This window comes from Macrotis lagotis, chromosome 3 (genome assembly GCF_037893015.1).
Source record: "Macrotis lagotis isolate mMagLag1 chromosome 3, bilby.v1.9.chrom.fasta, whole genome shotgun sequence".
NCBI classification, from domain to species: Eukaryota; Metazoa; Chordata; class Mammalia; order Peramelemorphia; family Peramelidae; genus Macrotis; species Macrotis lagotis.
The window spans coordinates 295,322,764-295,343,640 of record NC_133660.1 but is presented as its reverse complement, the minus strand read 5'-3'; the positions used below and the strand labels follow the sequence as shown (position 1 = coordinate 295,343,640).

The window sequence follows — 20,877 nt, the reverse complement described above, 5'->3', positions numbered from 1 at the left end:
AGTGAAAGACAAATATCTTGAGCACCAGGACAATGTGCTTTTGATCTTTGTATCTCAAGCCCTGAACACTAGACTTCACATCTACAAATACACAGGAGAGTCAATTAAGAGCAAAAAAGAACTTTAGGGGTAATCCAGGACAACCTTCTCATTCTTAGTAACATTCATTGAATTAATATACTCATTTTGTATCATTTTCCTGTAGATATCTAAGTGGTGTGATAAACTGAGTATTTGTTATACTCTAAGAAGGATCTGAACTGAAATCTTGCCTCAAGCACTAGTTTGGGAATCTGGACAAGTCATTTAATCTCCTCTTAGCTTCAGTTTCCTCATCTATGAAATGGAAAGAATGACACCTACCTCCCAGGATTATGAGGATCAAATGAGGTAATAAATGGAAATATGGTCCTCACAGACAATAAGGTGCTATAGGAATCCCCAGAAAGGAAGATGGTGAGTTCACTAAAGTTCGAAATCTTAATACCTCTGATCCCTGAAGGTGATCTTTCTCTTCTCCCTTATCAGTAACTCTGAAAGATCAGATCTTCGACCTACTCACCCCACCACTCATTCCCTTTACATTGTGACCTTTCTGGGGGCAAGAGGCTCCTGTCCTGATAGGGGACTCAGAACCAGTCCCTCTGTCTCTCTGACCTTAATCCTCCATAGTCTGCTTCTTTCCTAAGACACTCTCCCAAGTTCATTCAGTCCATTGGTAATAATAAGAAATTAGTTATCTCACTCTAAGTTAGTCGGCTCCCATTAGGTCTAGTTTGAAGGTGACATCTCTCTAAATGTGAGCTCACAAAAGCCTGCTACGCAGCACAGGGACCTTCTCTCTTGAGCATCTCTGGACCCAGAGGATGAGGAAAGATCATGAGAAGAACTGATCATTAGTTACTCCCCTTCTGATTTCCCAAGAATGCTGGTGTTTTCCAATTACTTTGGAGTTTTGTATTAATGATTGTAACATATTTCTAAGATACTTTATATTTTCTAAGATCACTGAACTTATTTCTTATAGCACAGTAATATTTCATCAGAATCATATACCACAATTTGTTCAGCATTTCTCCAACTGATGGCCATTGCCTAAATTTCCAATTCTTCGCCCCCACAACTAGGGGCACCACAAACATTTTAGAGCATATAGATTCTTGTCCTTTAATCATCTTTGAAATAGACTAATATTGATATTCCTGAATCAATGGTGACAACAGAGGATATTTGAAGCAACAGGGTCTGATGAGCTCAATTAAATGAGAGAGTATGGAGGAAAATAGAATCTAGAGTTCTCTGTCATTGAAATATAAATAATGATCAAGTAAGTGCTAAGTAACAGGCTTGAGCTCCACAATCCACTGATTTCTTCTCTTCTACATACAAATACTGATACCCCCCCAACTTTATAACACCTTACCTGGCATCTAACCCTCAAGTCATTTTCCTAAATCTTTCCTTCCTTTTAGAGACAAACTCCTCAGAAAAAAAAACACAGTTCTGTTCCTCTTAATACCCCTAGATTTAAGGCCTATTTGGTAGTTCTTCTCTGCAGGATTTTTTAAAAGATATTTGGGGGAAAAAATCTCATGGTAAAAGATGTGGATGGATTTGAACTCTTCCCTACCTTTTCCAGCTCTGCCATATTCCTATCTCACATTTCCACTATAAATCTATTACCAAGCCCTTTTGATTCTGTCTTAGCATTTGTCATAATAGTTTCTTCTCTGCCTACCAAGCTCTCATGATATCTCACCAAGATTATTGTCCCAATTTATTAAATGGACTCCTTATGTTCAGTCACTTTCTTTTCCAATGAACCCTCCTTTCAGCAGCCAATGAAATCTTCCAATCATTACACCCCATCTCCCACTTCCCAAAATCATTCTCTGATGCTGGTATTCACTCCTACAATTTTCTATCTGTGCATCTTAATTTCCTTCAGGTCTTAGCTCAGATGTCATCTCCTCAAAAACAACTTCCCTGGTGCACAATAGATGATAGAACTCTCTCTATCCTCAGATTATCTTGTTTTCACTTGTTATTGAAAAGCCCCTCCTCAGTGGAATATAAATTCTGTGAAGGTATGTTTGTCTTAATGTCCTCAGTGCCGATAGTAGGCACTGGAAAATTGAAAGTATTCCCCAAAATAAAGTAATCATGGATCCCCTGATATATGGAAAAGATAGCTATCTATCAATGAAGGGGAAATTGCTCAGTTGAGGAAGTATTGAGATGAAATCCTTAAAGGTCTCTCCTTTAATCCTAAATCAATGTAAAATCTTTCCATCTTGCATATGATTTCACCATCTTTTTTTCCAAAACCAAGACCAGATATTTCCCCCCCAAATAATAAACTTTTATTTTATGATGCAACCTTAGATGTTGGAACCAAGAGCTATCAAAAAGGAAACAAGTGACTGAAGATCTCAATCAAAAATGAAAATTGTAAACAGTAACTAGAAGGAAACATTCAATGTTTATTGAACCACAACCATCCCAACAGAGAAGGTTTAGAGGACTGGACTGGCAAGTGCATTCCCTCGTTACGATATACTAAGAAGTGTGGCGTGCTCCATGGTAGTATGGAGGAAATACTTTAAGGAAAAAAGAAAGAAGCAAATGTTTGGGAAAAGACCTAAAGATTCCTATGTTTAATGCATCTAAACAAGTTATGACTCAGAAGTGGAAGGGAAGAAGAAGAAAGATGACTGAATGCTTGGATTTCTGCAACTATTTAATATGTGGTTCTGTATATGGGTAAACTGGGACATTTTAAGAGGAACCGACTCCTTGTGCTCTAAGGAATAATAAAGAGAATCGATAGATTATATATCTGAAAAGAAGTCCTAAATTCATTGTCAGAAGAAAAATACAACACAGTAATTAATAATAATAATATAATATTGGATATTTAGACTATAGATCTTTATTTGCTAAGAATTTTAAATCATTATTTCAGTTGTGATTATTAATATCTTCTTCTTGTTAAATAAAGTCAAACATTTCTGTCAGCTTTTGTATGACAAACACAGATTTCACCTTGTAAATCTCAGCTGGAATAGAATTAGCCACATGAAGAGCCTAATGAACTTCAAAATCTCTTATTCAATTGGAACTTCAGCTGTTCATTGGTTGAGTGAGTTCAATGTTCATTGCCTACTATTTTATACACAAACCCAATCCATCAACCAGAATTTATCAGGCCAACTATAGAATTGCTCCTTTATACACCTACAACAAATGAAACAGTTCCTACTGGCAAGAAATTTGCATTCTAAAAGGGAAAACCACAAGAGCTTGCAAACATACATATATACATGTGTAGATCTAAAATGATTGTTTTTATACAAACATATACATGATGTATATATGTATATACAGGAAAATATGAAAAACGCAAATCATTTAATGACAAGGCATTTTGGGAGGGAGAACACTGATATTTGGAAAAATCAGGAAAGCCTTCATTGGCTGGATCTTGAAGGAAGAGAGTGTTTCTATGAGGCAGAAATAAGGAGGACAGACATTCCATGCATGGAGGTAAGTCAATGCAAAGATATGAATTTAGGAGGCACAGAGTCATATATATGAGAAAAAGAGACCAGTTTGACTGATTCACAGAGAGTGAGGAGGAATAATGTCTAACAAACCTGGAAAAGTAGGGAATGGTTTAAAAGTGATACAAAGTTTTTATTTGACTTTTACATGATCAGAATTATGTCTACCTTTTCAGTTAATTACAAACTGTTTCCAATATGACACCTTCTGCCAGTGTCCTCTGGTCAATATAGTTTAACCCTTTCAAGGTGAACAAGATCTAATTCATATTGAGTTTATACTTTTGTTTGGTCAATTCAAATAAAGTGTCTGGTTCTCCTGTAACTATATTAATTGGTGGTAGGAGTGGAGCTGCCAATAATATTTGTGTTCTTTGCAGTCGGTGGGCATTTCATTTTTGTCCTTATTCCTTCAATGCCTTGAACAAAGTAGACAACTGGTAAGTTAGAAGACAATCCCACAATGATAGAGATCATTGACTTATTGACATGATATTTGGATGAAAAGCTGAAATAACTCACTTGAAAGTGTGTTAGTTAAAATGTTGTAAATGTTCCTTATTAAATTTGATTCTTGACAGATCTGAATCATGTATCACATTGCCTTAAGTTTTCTTCAAGTCAGAATCCTGTGCTTTCCCATGGTTGTAGGACTGAGTCCCCAGCTCATGTGAAATAAAATTTAAAAAGATTTAGAGAAGGAAGCTGGTTGGTTCTTGTCCTTCTTTATTGATTAAGATCAAAATGACACCATTATGTTTAAGACAAATTACAATGTGTCCGACTGTGGTTGATCAGACCAATATGAGCTCAGAATGCTCTACCATAGGTTGGACACATGAAGTCCATGTGAACTCCTCTAAACTCTAATCTTACAGTTGTTAGATTTCCTTCAAGCTGCTTCAATTGTGCCTTCCTCATATAGCACAGCACCCTCACTGATGAGGGCACACCATGCTGGGCAGTCCTGTGCTTTACAATCAATTCTAAAGTTCTTCAATGACAATTTCAGATTGTCTCAGTATCGTTTTTTCTGATCCCCTTGTGAGTGCTTGCCCTATATGAGTTCTCCATAAAACAGTTTTTGTTTTCTTGGCAAGTTGTAAGGGACTGTTGTGTGTGGGAATACTGGCCTGAAGAAGTAGCCTTTCATCACCTGGTGTCCTCCAGCATTGTTTCACTGTTCCATTGGAGAGTGCCATGGGAGTGGGAGTGGACCAGGAACTGAGGAGGATATTTAAGCACTTGTATTCTAGTAAATAAATGGAGAACTTTTCATCTTAGTCTCCTGCCACTTCAATATTCACTTGGGTAAGAATAAGCTAGCCTGCAGGAACATAACAAATGGCTCCAGAACGGGGTAATGAAGGCAAGAAAAAAAGCTGTTATCAGTGCTATCTCATTAGAGTCCAGGATAAGGACTAAGCAAAATTCCAGGCCACATCCAGGAGAAAAAGACTTTAGAAAGGTAATTGTTAACCATGGGGCACATATTAAGGAAGTTGGAACAAGGTGTGGAGGAAAGAGTAGGTAAAGGAAAAGTGTATTCATATCCATGGCCTGAGGCAGAAGAAATGAAGAAATATTATCAAAAAGAGCCTAAGATCAGCCTTAAGCACCTAGGGAAGAAAATTCAGCATCACAAAAGGCCATTGAAAAAAGCAAAATATCAGGGAGAAAGTTTGGAGTATTTAGGAGCTGAGTTTCAGTCATATCCAGGAAACCTTAGGCAAAGACATGAGCTAGTAAATATAAAAGCAGTCAGATATTTAAAGAAGGAAGTAGGAGAACATGGGGCAAGATCATCTTTTGTCCAGTTACAATTGGATAATCTTGCATACTCCATATTAACACTTAATGACTGGAAGCAGATAGCTCATGTTTATCGCCCAGACAATCTGTCTTTTGGATGACAGAATTTATAGAACAGTGTAGACAGATGGTTTTTGAGGCATGCACAAGGTCCCAATGCCACCACATATTATGAACAATTAAGTCATACAGGTCAGCTTTTCAACAATGCAGACCAACTATATTATGGGTTAGAAACATATGAAAGAATTGCTACCTGTGTAAAGAATGCTTGGGGACATTTTCCAATACAAAATGAGGCGAAAGAACCATTTGCACTTAATAGACAAAGAAATGATGAGGCTTTTGGACATTTCTTTGCTGAGTTACAGGAGACAGTAGGAATAACTTTACAAGATGTGGCAGGAGTAGATATATTAATAAAACAATTAGCATGGGGCTAATGCAAGTGTTGATTGTCAAAAAGCAATGATTGACTTAAGAAAGAATGCCACCATGGAGGAAATGATTCAAAGATGTGACAGAGTAGGGTCTCAGGTGTATTATAAAGAATTAATGGCAGAGGCATTTGCTAATATGCACATGAAAAATAAAGAGAAACAGACTTGCTTTGTTTGTGGAAAACCTGGATATTTAAAGAAAAATTGTTGGAGTGACCAAGGAACTAAACCCAGAAAGGACAAATCACATCATCCTAAAACTCCATTCCCAAGGTGTAAAAAGGTAGGACACTGGGCATCAGAATGCAGACAAAGAAATTTCCATGGGGAGAGGAACCCTCTCCCATGGGCCCCTCAAAAACAATCATAGAATATGACAGTTTGGGACCAGCAGACGATGGAATAGAAAAACCAGTATTCAGCTTTGGCAGCAAGGCAACCCATATCAAACTATTGATGGCCAAAAGTTCTGGGAAATTTAGGGTGCCTCCACATGCTTCTTCTGAAGTGCCTATTTACCCTTTATGATTAATAGATAAGGAGTTTGCAATTATTTTGTTAAAGCATGGGAATGGGAAAATTTTCTCTATTGTAATAGTGAATGCTGCTGCTGATGATAGCTACATAAATGAGAACCAATGCACAGCTCAGTTATGTGTTTTCTAAAGATCTGGAAGGAAAGGTGAGTTGAAAAATAAATAGGAAGGAATGTGAGTTGTAAAAGGGGCCAAAACTGAGAAACCACAATGAAATTATGTTTACAACTATGATTTCTTCAGAAAAACCTCTTATCCAAGTAGAAGGAATTGTTTCCTAGTCTTGATTGACACTGGGGCAGATCAGACTGTGTTCCCCCATACAGAACTGGCCACAGGCTTGGCCCAAACAAGCTGCCTATACTAATCTGGTAGGCATTGGAGGTTGACAGGAAACAGAAATTTGTCAACCCTTGAAATGGAGAAAAGAAGATAAAGCAAGAACTGTCAGTTCTTTCATAGTTGAAGGACTCCATAAGATATTATGGGGAAGAAATATATTGCATCAATTAGGGGCAAAAATTAGCACGGATTCTTTTATAGGGGCTGTTAGTGAAATAGGAAGTTAAGTCTCCAACATGGGGCCATAGGACAGAGCTGCTTCTTCAGGGGCAGTCCACTGCTGAAACATCGATGCTAGGAATGGATGGGATGGGGGGGACCTGCTGGCTGCTCCTTTTGGCCCCTGCTGCCTGCCTGGTGGCTCAATGCATGATAAGCACGACCCAAAGCCCTACAGTCAACTTCAGAGACTCTTCCTTGGTGCCACCCATTCTAATGCCCTCGACTAATTCTACTCCCTGAACCAAAATGAATTTCACTCGACTACCCACAACCCTTACTCTAGCACCAGAAAGCCATGAAGTACACAGTAACTGCACTTCCTGTGTTGAGAGTAAAACTATCACTAGCTATTGGACAGTTTGTAATGGTGTTGGCTACTGTTCAGAAAATGCAGCAATTCCAAATTGTGCTGTTGTTAACAACTCAAGTAATTTCAAATTCTCTCCCTCAGAGGGAGGTGGGGAAGGAGAAGGGAAATCTTCCTTTTAAGAAATTCAAAACTCAAACATGTCTCAGAAGGGATGCATTCTTCACTGCAGGAAGGACAAGAGCCCCAGAAAAACTTATTTTAGAAATCAAGGGACTCCCATGCCTTCTTCCTGGTTTGGGGAGGGGGGGGGTGAGGGTTGGGCAATAACCACATTTTTCTTAGGTGATTGATTGGGAAGCTCTGTGGTCAAATAGTCAAGAAAAAGGGGGAAAGCTTTTTTTCTGGGATTGGGAAATTTAGATTTTATCTTTTGAATAAAATCTGTGCCTATGGCTAATATTTCTGTAATTAAGTTTTGTGAAGTTGATCAAGTATTTAAATGTTTTTTGATTGGCTATTTCAAGATTTTCATTCATATATATATATGAGGTTTCTCAAGAAATTTTGTTTGATTCCAAAAGTTATTTTTTTTGACCAGTCTTAATTGTTGACCTATGTGTATGTGTGTGTGTGTGTGTGTGTGTGTGTGTGTGTGTGTTTAATCATCAATAGGACATTTTCACATCTCTCTACTAGTCTGAAGAAGTGGGAAAATGTTTCTATATTCTGAGATCTGGTACTGGCCAAGGTATCAATCTTAGCTTGTTAAATGTGCTTCAAGAGTTGTTTCTATTGCTTGTGCCTGTTTCTGTGTGTCTGTGTGTATGTGTGTGTGTGTGTGTAATTCAGAAGGAAATTATATTGGGATACATTGTATTTCTAGGAATTTGGGAGTACTGAATCATATAATTTACTGATTTCTTTTGGGAAAGAGATATTTGTAGGATCTGATTTGTTTTGATGTTAAATTGATATAATTGTCAAACATGTTTGAGTTTTGAATTTAATTGAGTTGGGGGAAAATAGCAAGTTCAATTGATAATGCTTCAATACAAGATCTCTCTGCTGATTATGCTGAGTTTGAAAATAATCCACCCTCTTGTGGATGGTTTACCAGAAATTCGCCTCAAAAATAAAAAGAGGGATTTGTAAGGAACTGTTGTGAGTAGGAGTACTAAGTAAACTTTTTAACACCTGCAGTGGCCAAGCACCTGGCCTTGTTTAACTTGTAATTAGAGAATGCCTCAGGGTTGGGAGTGAAAAAGGATATTTAAACACTTGCTTCGGGTTGAATAAATGGAGGACTTTCCATCTTTGTCTCCAGCCTCTTTAACATTGCTCTGAGAAAAAGATAAGCTAAGCCTGAGGGTCACAACAGAGAGAGAGACAGAGAAATTTCTAGAGTTTGTTCTTTTAATTCCATGAAAATAGAAATTCTTTCTAATGGGCTGTTTGCGGGAGTGTTATGTAAGACACTGAAGTCATCTGATGCTTTTCTATGCCACAGTTGAATATAAAATATGAAGTAGGTGAGTGAAAGGGGTACTGAGAATGATTTGAAAATCTTTGCCAAGAAGGTGATAAAAAGCATTTCTTTGAGGATTCTGTTGGTTTTATTCTTTCTTTCCATCCAACCATGCTCATAGCAAAATTCTCATTAATAGGATACACAATTTGATAATTCTGGATCTAAACCTTACCAAAGATCAAAACAGTTTAAAAAGAATCTAAGGCCAGGGAGATTATAGAAGAGAGTTTTATAATTTCCAGACTAAAACTTCCACAAATACTCAAATAAAAGATTCAAAGGGAATTTTGTGTTTTACTCAGTATTCGATTAATCCAACAAATATCTGAATGTAGTCTCAACTGTGATATATCTGATAAATGATCAACAAAGACCCATGTGAAGACTTATAAGGAAGAGAAATTCATTATCTCATGAGGGAGTCCATTGAACTTTAAAGGATTTTCTTGCATATATTTTCCTTGATTTTGAGTCTAATTCTGATGTTTTGCAAGTTTTATCATTGCATATACATCTACATTATGGACCTAAATAGGATATGTTGCATTCCTCTTAGAATATTCTCTGACAATCATTCAAATTCTTTAAGACAGCATTTATGTCTCCCTCAACTTCTTTTCTCTAGGTTAAAAGAATCCTACTTATTTCAACCAAATTTCTTAAGAATTTCTTTCTGTCTTTCCTTCCTTCTTTCCTTTCTCCTCCCTTCCTTTCCTCTTTGCTTTCTGATTTTCTTAAACTGGATATTTTCTAGTCTATCAACTTCCTATCAGCCTATGGTAAACAAAATTGAACACCTCCAGGTGAGGTATAATGAGTGTAGAATACAGTGACATTTCCAATTCTTTATTTCTGAAAACTGGATCTCTATATTATACTTTTATTTGATTTTATAAATCTTTTTATCTCTGTGATAGGTAAAAGGATTCAAAAGGAATTTACAAGTTGGATCTCATCTCTCCTTTTCTTTCCTTCCTTTCTTCCTTTTCTCTTTATGTTCCCTTTCTCTCCCACTCTCCATTTTCCCTCTCATTCATTTTCTTCCTGCTTTTTGCTCAAGCAAAAATAGTTCAAGAAATTCCACCTTTATAGTGTGATTTAAAAGCTTATGTCAACAGCACGGTTGGATTATTATGTAAGAGAGATCTTTATTTAAAGACATGTAACTAATTTTCAATAATTTTGTTTTTTTTTTCCAATTACGTGCAAAGAGAGTTTTCAACATTCATTTTTTGGTAAAATTTTAAGATCTGCATTTTACTGCCTCCTCCCCAAGACTGTAATTGGATATGAGTTATACATGTGAAATCAAGAAATATATAACTATTAAAGGACGTTACAGCATAATCCAACATGGTTTGGGGTACTGATGTCTAGAAGTCCAAAAAGAATACCCCCCCACCCGATACCTACTATAAAGGAGTCTAAAGAATGGTCTCACCAAAGTACAGAGATTATATATAGGAAGTTCAGTGAGAGGTCTCCACACAATCAGTGGTATAAGTATAAGTATAATACATATACATATACGTATACGTATATGTATTCGTATATTTACGTTTTTGGAAGGCAATGGGGTTCAGTGGTTTGCCCAAGGCCACACAGGTAATTATTAAGTGTCTGAGGTCCGACTGGAACTCAGGTACTCCTGACTCCAGGGCTGGTGCTCTGTGCCACCAGCCACCCCAAGAATATATTTCTAATCTACTAAGGTAGAAATTTTCTTTTAAATTTTACCCTGTCATATTGTTATTGTAGATAAAACAAAGTGACTTGTTTATTATAAAGTTAGTCTGTGGAAGAAGACAAAGAAATTTGTTTTCCTTTAGAATCATTTGGAGAAATTTAACATGACGATTAGACTTACAGAGAAAACTAGACTAGAACTAATCTCAAATACAGAAACCTTAAACTAATAGGAAGAAAAACAATTGAATTTGTATAACACTAAAATTTACCCAGTGCTAAGCAAATTATTGAGTAGCCAGAGCACTAGGCTTGGATTCAGGAAGATCTCAATTCAAATCCAACCTCAGACACTTAACTAGCCCATGTGATCTTGACCAAGTCACTTAAACTCTTTTTGCCATAATTTACTGGAGAAGGAAATGGCAAACTAATCCAGAATTTTTACCCAAACGATTCCATGGACCATATTCATCCACATGATCATGAAAAGTTTGACATTACTAAATGATTGAATAACAATTAAAAATATTTAATTTTATTCTCAGAATATTTCTTGGGCATTGATGCTATCATTATCCCCATTTTACAAATTAGAAAACTTTGAGAGACAGAAGCAAAGTAATTTGCCCAGGGTCATTCAGCTCCAAATGTCTGACACCCATTTAAGTTCAACCCTGTCCTGACTCCACAGTCAATATTCTCTAACTTTGCTATCTAGTTGCCTCTGAAATTCTACCTTTTCTTATTGTGAATATTTTCTCTTCCACTCCAGGATACCTTTTCTCAATGTATAATCTTACAGATTTTGTTTGAGTATTCAGAGTTTGCAGTTTTTCAGGATCACATAGCCATAAATATGTCTTCGTGTGAATAACTAAGCAAAATTGAACATAAAATACTGCTTCCATAGCTAGTATAGAGTTCAGGGTACTCAGATTTTTGAATATGTGAAAAAGAAGCAAACAATAATGACATTCCAAAACACTGTTATATTGAAACTTGGTTATTGCTTTAATAAATAATTTAATTGAACTGCATGAATAAGAATATTAAGTATTGGAGCACATCAGGACTTTGGACTTTATTTCAACAACCCACATTATAGATAAAGGAACTGAATGTAATAAACTTATGTTATTTGCCTACATTGCCCATGGAATTGATGGTAGTATATAGAGGAGAGCTCAATTCCTCACATGAAACTTTATTTACTCTTTACCTTTTACAATTATTTCCTAAATTAATGTATTGAATTGTAGCATTTAATTTCCACAACAATGCATTGAGAAAACACATGATTTATGGGTCCTCTGATTTTAGGGAGGTGACAAAAATATCTTGGATGTGAATAAAAAAAAAATCACCTTGGTATTTTGAGCCTCTGCATTGCTTTCCTGAAGGCCTCCTTCACATCCTTGTTCCTGAAGCTATAGATCATAGGATTGAGCAAGGGATTCACCACTGTGTAGAACAGAGCAGCCAACTTGTCCTTCTCCAGAGAATAGTTGGAACTAGGCCTTGAGTACATGAAGAGGACGGACCCATAGAAGAGCATCACAGACAACATATGGGAGGCGCAGGTGGAGAAAGCCTTCCGCCTCCCTGAGGCTGAGTGGATCCGAAGGATGGCTAGGATGATATGGAAGTAGGATATCAGGATCGCTAATATGCTGGATAGAACTGTGAAACCCACCAGTCCCTGGAGGATTGTCACATAGACCTGTGTGTCCGTGCAGGACATCTTTACTAAGGGTGCGACATCACAGAAGAAGTGGTCGATGATGTTTTCCCCACAAAATTTTAATCTAAATGTGTTAGCAGTGTGGGCTATGGCATTCCAGATCCCACCTATATAAGACCCAGCAACCAGTCCAATAGAGAGAGACCTGGACATGGCAGCTGAATAGAGAAGGGGGTTACAGATTGCTTCATAACGATCATAAGCCATAACAGCAAGGAGGTAACCCTCAGTGTAAGCCACAATACAGGAAAAGAAAAATTGGGCACCACAGCCAGCTAAGGAGATACGTTTGTCCTCTGATATACAGGTGGCCAAGATTTTGGGGATATACACAGATGTATACCAGAAATCTAAGAATGACAGATTCCCAATGAAAAAATACATGGGGGTATACAAACGGGAATCAATTCTGATTAAGATAACTAAAGTCATATTTCCTACCAATGTTACCAAATAAAGAACCAAGAAAATTCCAAAGAAGATGTGTTGCATCCAGGGATCAGCTGAGAAGCCAATTAAGATGAATTCAGTCAGGGTGGTCCGATTCCCCACTTCCACAGACATAGTGGTGGCAACCTGATGGAAGGCAAGAAACATCAAAGAGAATTGTAGAGTTCATGAGATTTAGATCTGAAGTGACTCTAGGGGGAAGATAGATGGCCTAAAGGATAGACCTTTATATTTGGAGCTAGAAAGATCTGAGTTCACATACTGCTTCAAATATTTATCATCTGTGTGATGCTTGGCTTATCACTTAATCCATAGGTTGCTCAGATTTCTCATCTATAAAAAGAATATAATAATAGCACAGATTTCTCAGGATTATCGTGAGACTCAAACGAGATAATGCATTTAAATTGCTTTTTAATTGTGCATATCCCATTGCTACTACTATGTCTTTATCCCAAAGAGATAATAAAAAGGGGGGGGGAACCTACATATACAAAAATATTTATAACTGTTCTTTTTGTAGTGGAAAAGAATTGGAAATTTAGGGTGTGCCCATCAAATGGTGAGTGACTGAGCAATTGGTATATGAATGTTATGGAGTCCTACTGCTCTGCAATAAGTCATGATGGCATGGTCTTCAGAAATGTCTGAAAATATTTGCATGAACTGATCCTGAGTGAATTGAACAGAACCAGGAAGACATTGTACACATTAAGAGCAGCACTGTGTGATGATCAACTATTTTGGACTTAGCTCCTCTCAGGAGTTCAGCAATCAAGGATAAAGCAAAGCAATTTGGTATGGTAAATACCATCCAAATCCAGATAAAGCTATGAAGTTTGAATGCAGAACAAGCCATACTATTTTCATATTTTTAAACTTTGTTACTTTTTTTATTTTCTCCCTTTATTTCTGTTTCTTCTTTCATATAACTAATATAGAGAACAGTAAACATGATTGTACATATAATTTTCATTTTTCATTTCTTACTCTCAAGGGAAGGAAGGGTGTAGAACTCAAAACTTAAAAACTATGATTATTTAAAGCCATCCTTATATCTTACTAAAAATATAAAATAAACTTCTTTGTAAAACAAAGATATATATTCACGTGTGTGTATGTGTGTGTATGCTTCTCCCATCATTTCTTGAGGAGAAACCTGGACATTCTAAAATGTCAGACCTTGAAAAGACCTTAAAACGTAGAACAGAGACCGCAGGATCTAGGTATAACTAATACAATGTTTGAAATAGAAGGGACTTTAGAGTATGGCACAGATTGCCAGAGTGATGCAGGAGCTTAGAGATCTTCTGCTCAAACTTTCTCATTTTATGGATCACATGACTATGGTTGAAGAACTAGAAAGACCCTCATAGATCTCTTCATTTCTACCTCTCTCACTTCACAGATGAGAAAATTAGGTACCAGAAACTTTAAATTATTTCTTTGTGGTCATACCAGTAAGCATCAGAGGTTCTAAAATGGAGGAGATATGATGGCAAATTCTAAGAGTATGGAGTCAGCAATATTTCCTCTCTGGTATGCTGAAGATATAATGAAGAGAAATGACTGACAGTATAAACCAGCCATTCATCAGATCAGCAATCAACATGTATTTGCCAATTGCTTAATGTACACCAGGCACTCTCCTACGTACTGAAGATAAGAGTGAAAGCAATATAAAAACAAATCACACAACATGCTCCCAGTGTTTCCCTAAATGATTTACATTCCTAATGGGAAAGACAACAAATATAAAAATAGATCCATACATAGCTAAATATAAAACAGATGCATAATTGCTTGAGAAGAAAAGGCACTGGTAATTGGAGGGACTGAAAAAAAGCTCATAGGAGAGGGAGTATTTGAACTGAATATTAAAGGAAATTCTTTTTTCTTAAAAGTTGAAAGTTTGGAGGAAAAGCATAGTTGTCATGAGGTATATAGAGAGTGCATAAACACTAAGGAGAGCATCATATATGAAGAGTACCAAGTAGGTCAATATAGTTTGACTTTTGATTATGGAGGATCATTATGCAAAAGGACTCAAAAGATAATACTGGACCAAGATGTGTAGAGCTTTAGATTTCAAAACCAAAATTGTAGATTTGATCCTAGAAGTAAGTATAAGGGAGAAAATGGGTTTTATTGAGTGGGGTATTGACATCATCTAACCTGATGTTTAGTATAATCATGTCAGCAGCAATGGAGAGGATGGATATGAGGGGTTGGAGACTAAGAAATATGAACCAAGATGAAAAGTTAGGAACTATTGGAGTAGTTCTGGTGAAAGAGGTCAAGGATTTGAACGAGGGGGGTTTGTGTATGGAGAGAAGGTTATGTATATGAGAAACATTGTGAAGGGATTAATAATTTTATTTAACTGCTGATTGACTATAAGGAATGAGTAATAATCAGGAGTTGAGAATGATACCAGACAACATAGTAAAACTGGATGACTGGAACAATCATGACAACTGTGATAGCAACAGCAAAATTCAATTTAGAGGGAAAATAAAGACTTTTGTTTGTGCATGTTGAGTTTGAGATACTAATGGGAAGTTCAACTGGAAATATGCAATGAATGACTACTGCCAACATGATATTCTAGTTCAGTAAAGAAACAAGAAATTGAAAAATAGATATTTGAATAGTCTGTTGAAAAGTAGAGATTCTCCTCTACTTTGAAAACAAGTAATGAAGAGATTTTTCTTTGTGAGCCAATAGGAAGCAAGATGCTTTAGACCTTCAAAATTATAGAATCTACAGGATTCTATTCTATTCTATTCTATTCTATTCTATTCTATTCTATTCTATTCTATTCTATTCTATTCTATTCTATTCTATTCTATTCTATTCCATTCCATTCCATTCCATTCCATTCCATTCCATTCCATTCCATTCTATTTTATTCATTTCAGGCTGACAGAATCTGGAAAGAATAGATTATCAGAAATATAAGTAATATTGAATATTATCCAGGAACAAAATGTTATTTTACAGAAAAGAAAACTGAAGACTGAATGGAAATGGGCCATTCTGATGATTATGAAGCTATTTAATGGCATAGACAGGATCAGAATCTTTCCTTCCTGCATCCTGGTTCAGGGTTTTATTTTAACAATAGAATATAAATTTAAAGAGCAGAGATAGGTCTTCATCAAAGTACTGTAAGTCACAATTTCCTAAATAAAAATAAAAGTATATCCACTGCTTTAGGAAATTATAACCCTGAACCTTCTCTGGAATGTTAGTTCATCTGTAGAATAATGAGATTGGACAAGATCAGAGCTAAACCTCATGATCCTATACTTGCAGAATGAGAAAAAGATTCACATGCTGGAAAAAGTATGAAATAGGGATTCGAGTATCCACTATAGGCAAGTTTGGCTAGAGTTCAAAGGAAATGACAGGGCATCCCTTATCATGTCCTAAATGAAGAGTAAAGCTTCAGACCTCATGTTTACTTCACTAACCAGAAAAAACCCAAATAAGTGATGAGATCAGAAAACACAGAATCACATGAGGAATTCTGGGTGTTTTTTTTAATAATGTGGAATCGTGATGAAGTAAAAATAAAGACTTCAAAGGAAATTGTATCTAAAGGAAGAAAGAAGACACAAAGTTATGTGGAATGAGTAAAGGTACATTGTTCATTTCAATACTACTCTAAGAAGAAAATATGGACACCTACAAGGCTTCACTCATCCTGAATCTAATGAAGATGAAACCTATGGTGGAAATGTCACTGGATTTAATACCAGAAACCTAACTCAAACCCTACTTAACCCTGTTCATGACAAACTCTAAATTAGATATTTCTTTCTTTGAACTTTGAAATATTCTTCTGGAAAATGGGAATAGCAATACCTATATTATCAAAAGGGGAGAAAATTAATATCAAATTATTTAAGTAATTATAAATAATGTGTAAATAACAAATCTCGATTGAGAAAACACATTTTTCACGATCCTGGGAAAACAGATAGGGCTGGAATTATTATTTCCATTTTATATAAATAGAAAACATAAGATATTAGTGACCATGATCAAGTAATTGAAGAACGATTTATGATTGCTAAAGATGCAGTGTGCTGTTTAAAAGAGTACTTGATTTGGAGAATGAGGCCTGAATTCAAATTCTGACTCTGCTACTGCCTAAGTAAGTTGAGATATGTTATTTTACCTTTTAGGGAGTCATTCCTTAACTGTAAAATAAGAAAGTAAGACTTACAATTTCTATGTTCCCTTCTATATAAAATTGTTGATATTATACTGTGAATCTTAGTTTTATAATTTACTTCTCATGGTCATAAGAAGATTCCTCCCTATTCACTTGGATCTTCAGTTTCTTCATAACAAAATAAAAGGTAAGTCAATATCATCTTAAAGTTCGTCTTTCCTGTTCTGAAGTCTTTGATCCTATGATCCTAAGAGAAAAATTAGACCCAGCTCACTTGGTGTTCATATACCAATCTCTAGTCCCAGCCACTTACCTTTAGTCTGGAAAGGGAAAATGTATAAGGCAAGACAATCTGTTTCGTTCCTTGCTCTTCAGCTGTGATGCTCTATCTAAGAATCAAAGACTCACACTCTCCTACAATACCAGTATAGCCCCAATATGATAAGAAAGAGAAAGTAAAATAACCGTGAAACCAAAGGACAGATTATAAATACGCTCTGTTGGACTCATTCATATGTCCTATTGCTTCCTCTGGGACCTCTCCTCCAGAGTCTGTCACACTCCAGTCTCCAAAGAATCAATTAATATTACTTCAGAATTAAGGGATGACATATTACTGAGGAAATAAAAAATGTTATATTTCATTCAAAGTAGACTTTTCCTTTGTGAATATTCTCATTTATTTTAATTTTGGGACAATGATTACCCAAAGGTATTTCTGAACCTCATTATTTGATACAGTGGAAAGCTCTCCATGGTACAGTAGGAAGAGATATGCATAATTTTCTAAGATATTTTTCTAAATTTATCATCCACGATCCCACTCTGAACTCTAGTCAAACAGGATAATTAATCTGGCCCCAAACACATTTTGTGAACACTTTTTTATTATTTATAATATTTTTTATTATTCTCTCTTCCTGTAATGAAAACCAACTGCTCCCTTTCATTCTGTCCTTCAGCCTCCTCTCCATGACTGTCAAAACTCTACCTATCAAAGATTAGTTATGTCTACTCAATCAAGAAGGCATCATTGTTCTCCCCAACCAGAGATTAAGGACTTTAGATCTGCTTTACTTTAGGTCTTCTCTTCTGGCTCTTAGCATGTTTTGCTTTATATTCTAAACAGTAAGTCATTTTGGTTCATGTTGCCTTGTTTGATTTCTCATCTGCCCTTTGAACATATAGTTGTTTTGCATTCTCTTTTTTTTTTATCAAATTGGGGTTATACTAATATTGTAGGAAAGTGTGGGCATTAGAGGCATAGGATCCTGGTTTTGGAATGGTAAGGGACCTTTATAATCCCCAAGTCCAACTCCCTCATTTTATAGAGGAAGGAATTGAAGCATCGATAGATAAGGGATTTGCCCAGAGTTCATCCCATTACATTAGAAGCCCTATATAAACATACCATCTTTGGAAATGTACTTAATTTCTCAGTATCTATTTCCTCATCTATAAAATGGAGATAATATAATATTTTAGGACCTGCCTCAGAAGATTGTTCTTTTGTAATGAGAATATTGTAAAAAAATAAAAACTTCAAAGCATAAAGTGAATGTGAGATATTTTAGACCTACCATCAGTCTTATTGTAACATGAAAATATTTTTAGATTTTCAAATAATGAACTAGTGTAAGGTAGCTTTGGGTCAGTTTTATAGATCTATGTCTGATGACACACTGGGTACCTGTATTCATCATCTGAAGATTAGCTGCCCAATATTTTGAGAGTACTCAACAGATTCATGAGAGATGTTTTTTCCAACATCACCACTATTGCCACAAATCTTTAAGACTTTCTTCACCACAGAGTGAATATATTCATTCAGTGTAGGTACGACACATATGAATGAAATCCCAGGTCTTTGAAGCATATTGTCCTAAGGTGTTCTCCTTGGAAAGTCTTGGTTTTCAAGGCTTCCTGAATCTAAGGATCAAGCACTGAGCTGCAATCTGACTATCTAATCGTTTTTGCTTACTTTTGTTGCCCTTTATTCTCTATAGTCCATTTATATTTCCCTTTTAACTGTTTCCTGACCTCTATCTTTGAGCTTCTAAGATCATAAACTTGCACAATCTTTTCCATGTGCTCATCTCAAATTTCACTTTCTCTTAGAATCCTTAATTTCCTTCAAAGGTCAACTCCAATACCTCCTATTTCTTGTCTCTCAATTAACTTTTTTTTCACTTCTCAAGTTATCCTAGAATGACTTGTCTGGTTCTTTCCCCTTAATACTACATTTTACAAATGTTATTTGTGTACCTACTGTATTCTTCTTTCTATTTAGACTGTAAGCCTCTAGAGGTCAGGAATTTTAAAATTGTGGTTCTGGGTGTGTGTGTGTGTGTGTGTGTGTGTGTGTGTGTGTGTGTGTGTGGTATCTTCTTATATTGCCATTTCTGAGATAATGTCTGTTCATCATCTCCTCAGAAACAGGTGATGCAAAATGACAATGAATTAGGCAGAATTGAATATGGAGAATGAAATGCACTATACTGCATTTTGGAATATGCATTGAAGCTGGTTGGGTTAGGAAAAAAATTCTTCCAATGATACACTATGAATTAAATCTTGGAAAAATCATCATTTTCTAAAAATAAAAGTTTTAAATATCCCAACATAGAAGAGAGAAGTGTATTTGGAAACAAAAAAAATCTTAAATCTATTTCCATTGATTTCTTACATGAAAGAAATGGATAAGGACATACCAAAGGAAAATCACATTCAGAAAGAGAATGTTTTGCCCTGAAAAAAACCTAGAAAAAACAAATTGTAGGATCAAAAATTTCCTCTGAGAAGAGATCTTAGAGGCCATTTTGTCTAACTAATTCATTTTTCAGTTTGATAAACAAGAGGTAAAGTAAGGTAAATGCATTTATCACTTTGGTGATTTATGCATGGGTACCCTTGAAATTTAAAGACTCAGAGGAAAATCCCCAGCACACACATTTGGTCTTCATTATATTGCAAGGTCCTTGAAGGTAGGGACTAGCTTTTGATTTTCTTTGCATTACCAGCAGTAAATACAGTGGCTGGAATAATAAAAAAAGAAGTTTGCTGATTGATTGCTTTATGATGATGATGATGGTGTTTGTCCTTCATTCTTGAAGAAGACCATGACATCAAAGAGGTGATGTCATGACAAGCACATGAACTGGATTTGAGTAAGGGAATCCTGTGCTAAGTTACCAGCCTCACTTTTTCCCCCAGGACCATCTGAGTCCAGAGGCCAGATATGAATCAGGATGACTGGAGATAACCTTGGATGCAAGGCAATTAGGGTTAAGTGACTTGTTCAAGGTCTCACAGCAAGTGAATATTAAGTGTCTGAGGTTGGATTTGAATTCCAGTCCTCGTGACTCCAAGGCCAGTGCTCTCTCCACTGTGCTATCAAGCTGCCTGATTGCTTCAAATAGGCTTTTTAAATATGATAAATAGAAAAAAGAAAAAATGGAAAAAAATGATGAATAGGAATCCTTCAGGTATGGCATTGATACTGGTTTGCCTGTGAAGAGAACTGCCGCATTTATTTACTCCACTGTTTTAGCTGAACTTTTGATATACTCCCCAGCACTTAGAAATGAATTTTGCATTCCAGAGAAGCTTAAGAAATGAACTTAATTCAATGAATGGCTCTTAGGGAACCTTACATAATGTCTGTGTATGGTCACATATAATGCAGGGTCATGCGATCATTTTGAATCAAATTGGTTTTTGACTGTTTCTGAAGGCAGAGTTGATTTTCAATGAAAGAAAAATATGTGATACATATATATGTATATATACATATATGACATATGTGACTATTGATTGGCTAATTCTCTGCATTCTATTTCATTTATTCTTTGGACTAGGTCATCTCTAAAATTCTGTGATTTTGTAAACAGCATATTACCTAACAATACTGAGTAAATGAGACTCTAACATTCTGCCTGACATTGATCTCTCTCAATTTTTCATCTTTTTAAATCACATCTTTCCAGAAAGCTATCAGATTCTAAGTTCTCTGAGTACTGGAATGGTACAATTTTGCATCTTTGTATCCTCAGTGTATCATA

At 35.9% G+C, this 20,877-nt stretch overlaps 1 protein-coding gene across 1 annotated transcript; it reads right to left on the bottom strand.

The window, feature by feature from the left end:
* Positions 1-11,802: 11,802 nt before the first annotated feature.
* Positions 11,803-20,647, bottom strand: LOC141519524 (olfactory receptor 9G4-like). The gene is made up of 2 exons (XM_074231745.1): positions 20,631-20,647; positions 11,803-12,721 (listed from the first exon to the last, which is right to left on the bottom strand). Exons 1-2 carry the CDS (start codon positions 20,645-20,647, stop codon positions 11,803-11,805), a joined length of 936 nt encoding a protein of 311 aa, XP_074087846.1.
* Positions 20,648-20,877: the final 230 nt, after the last annotated feature.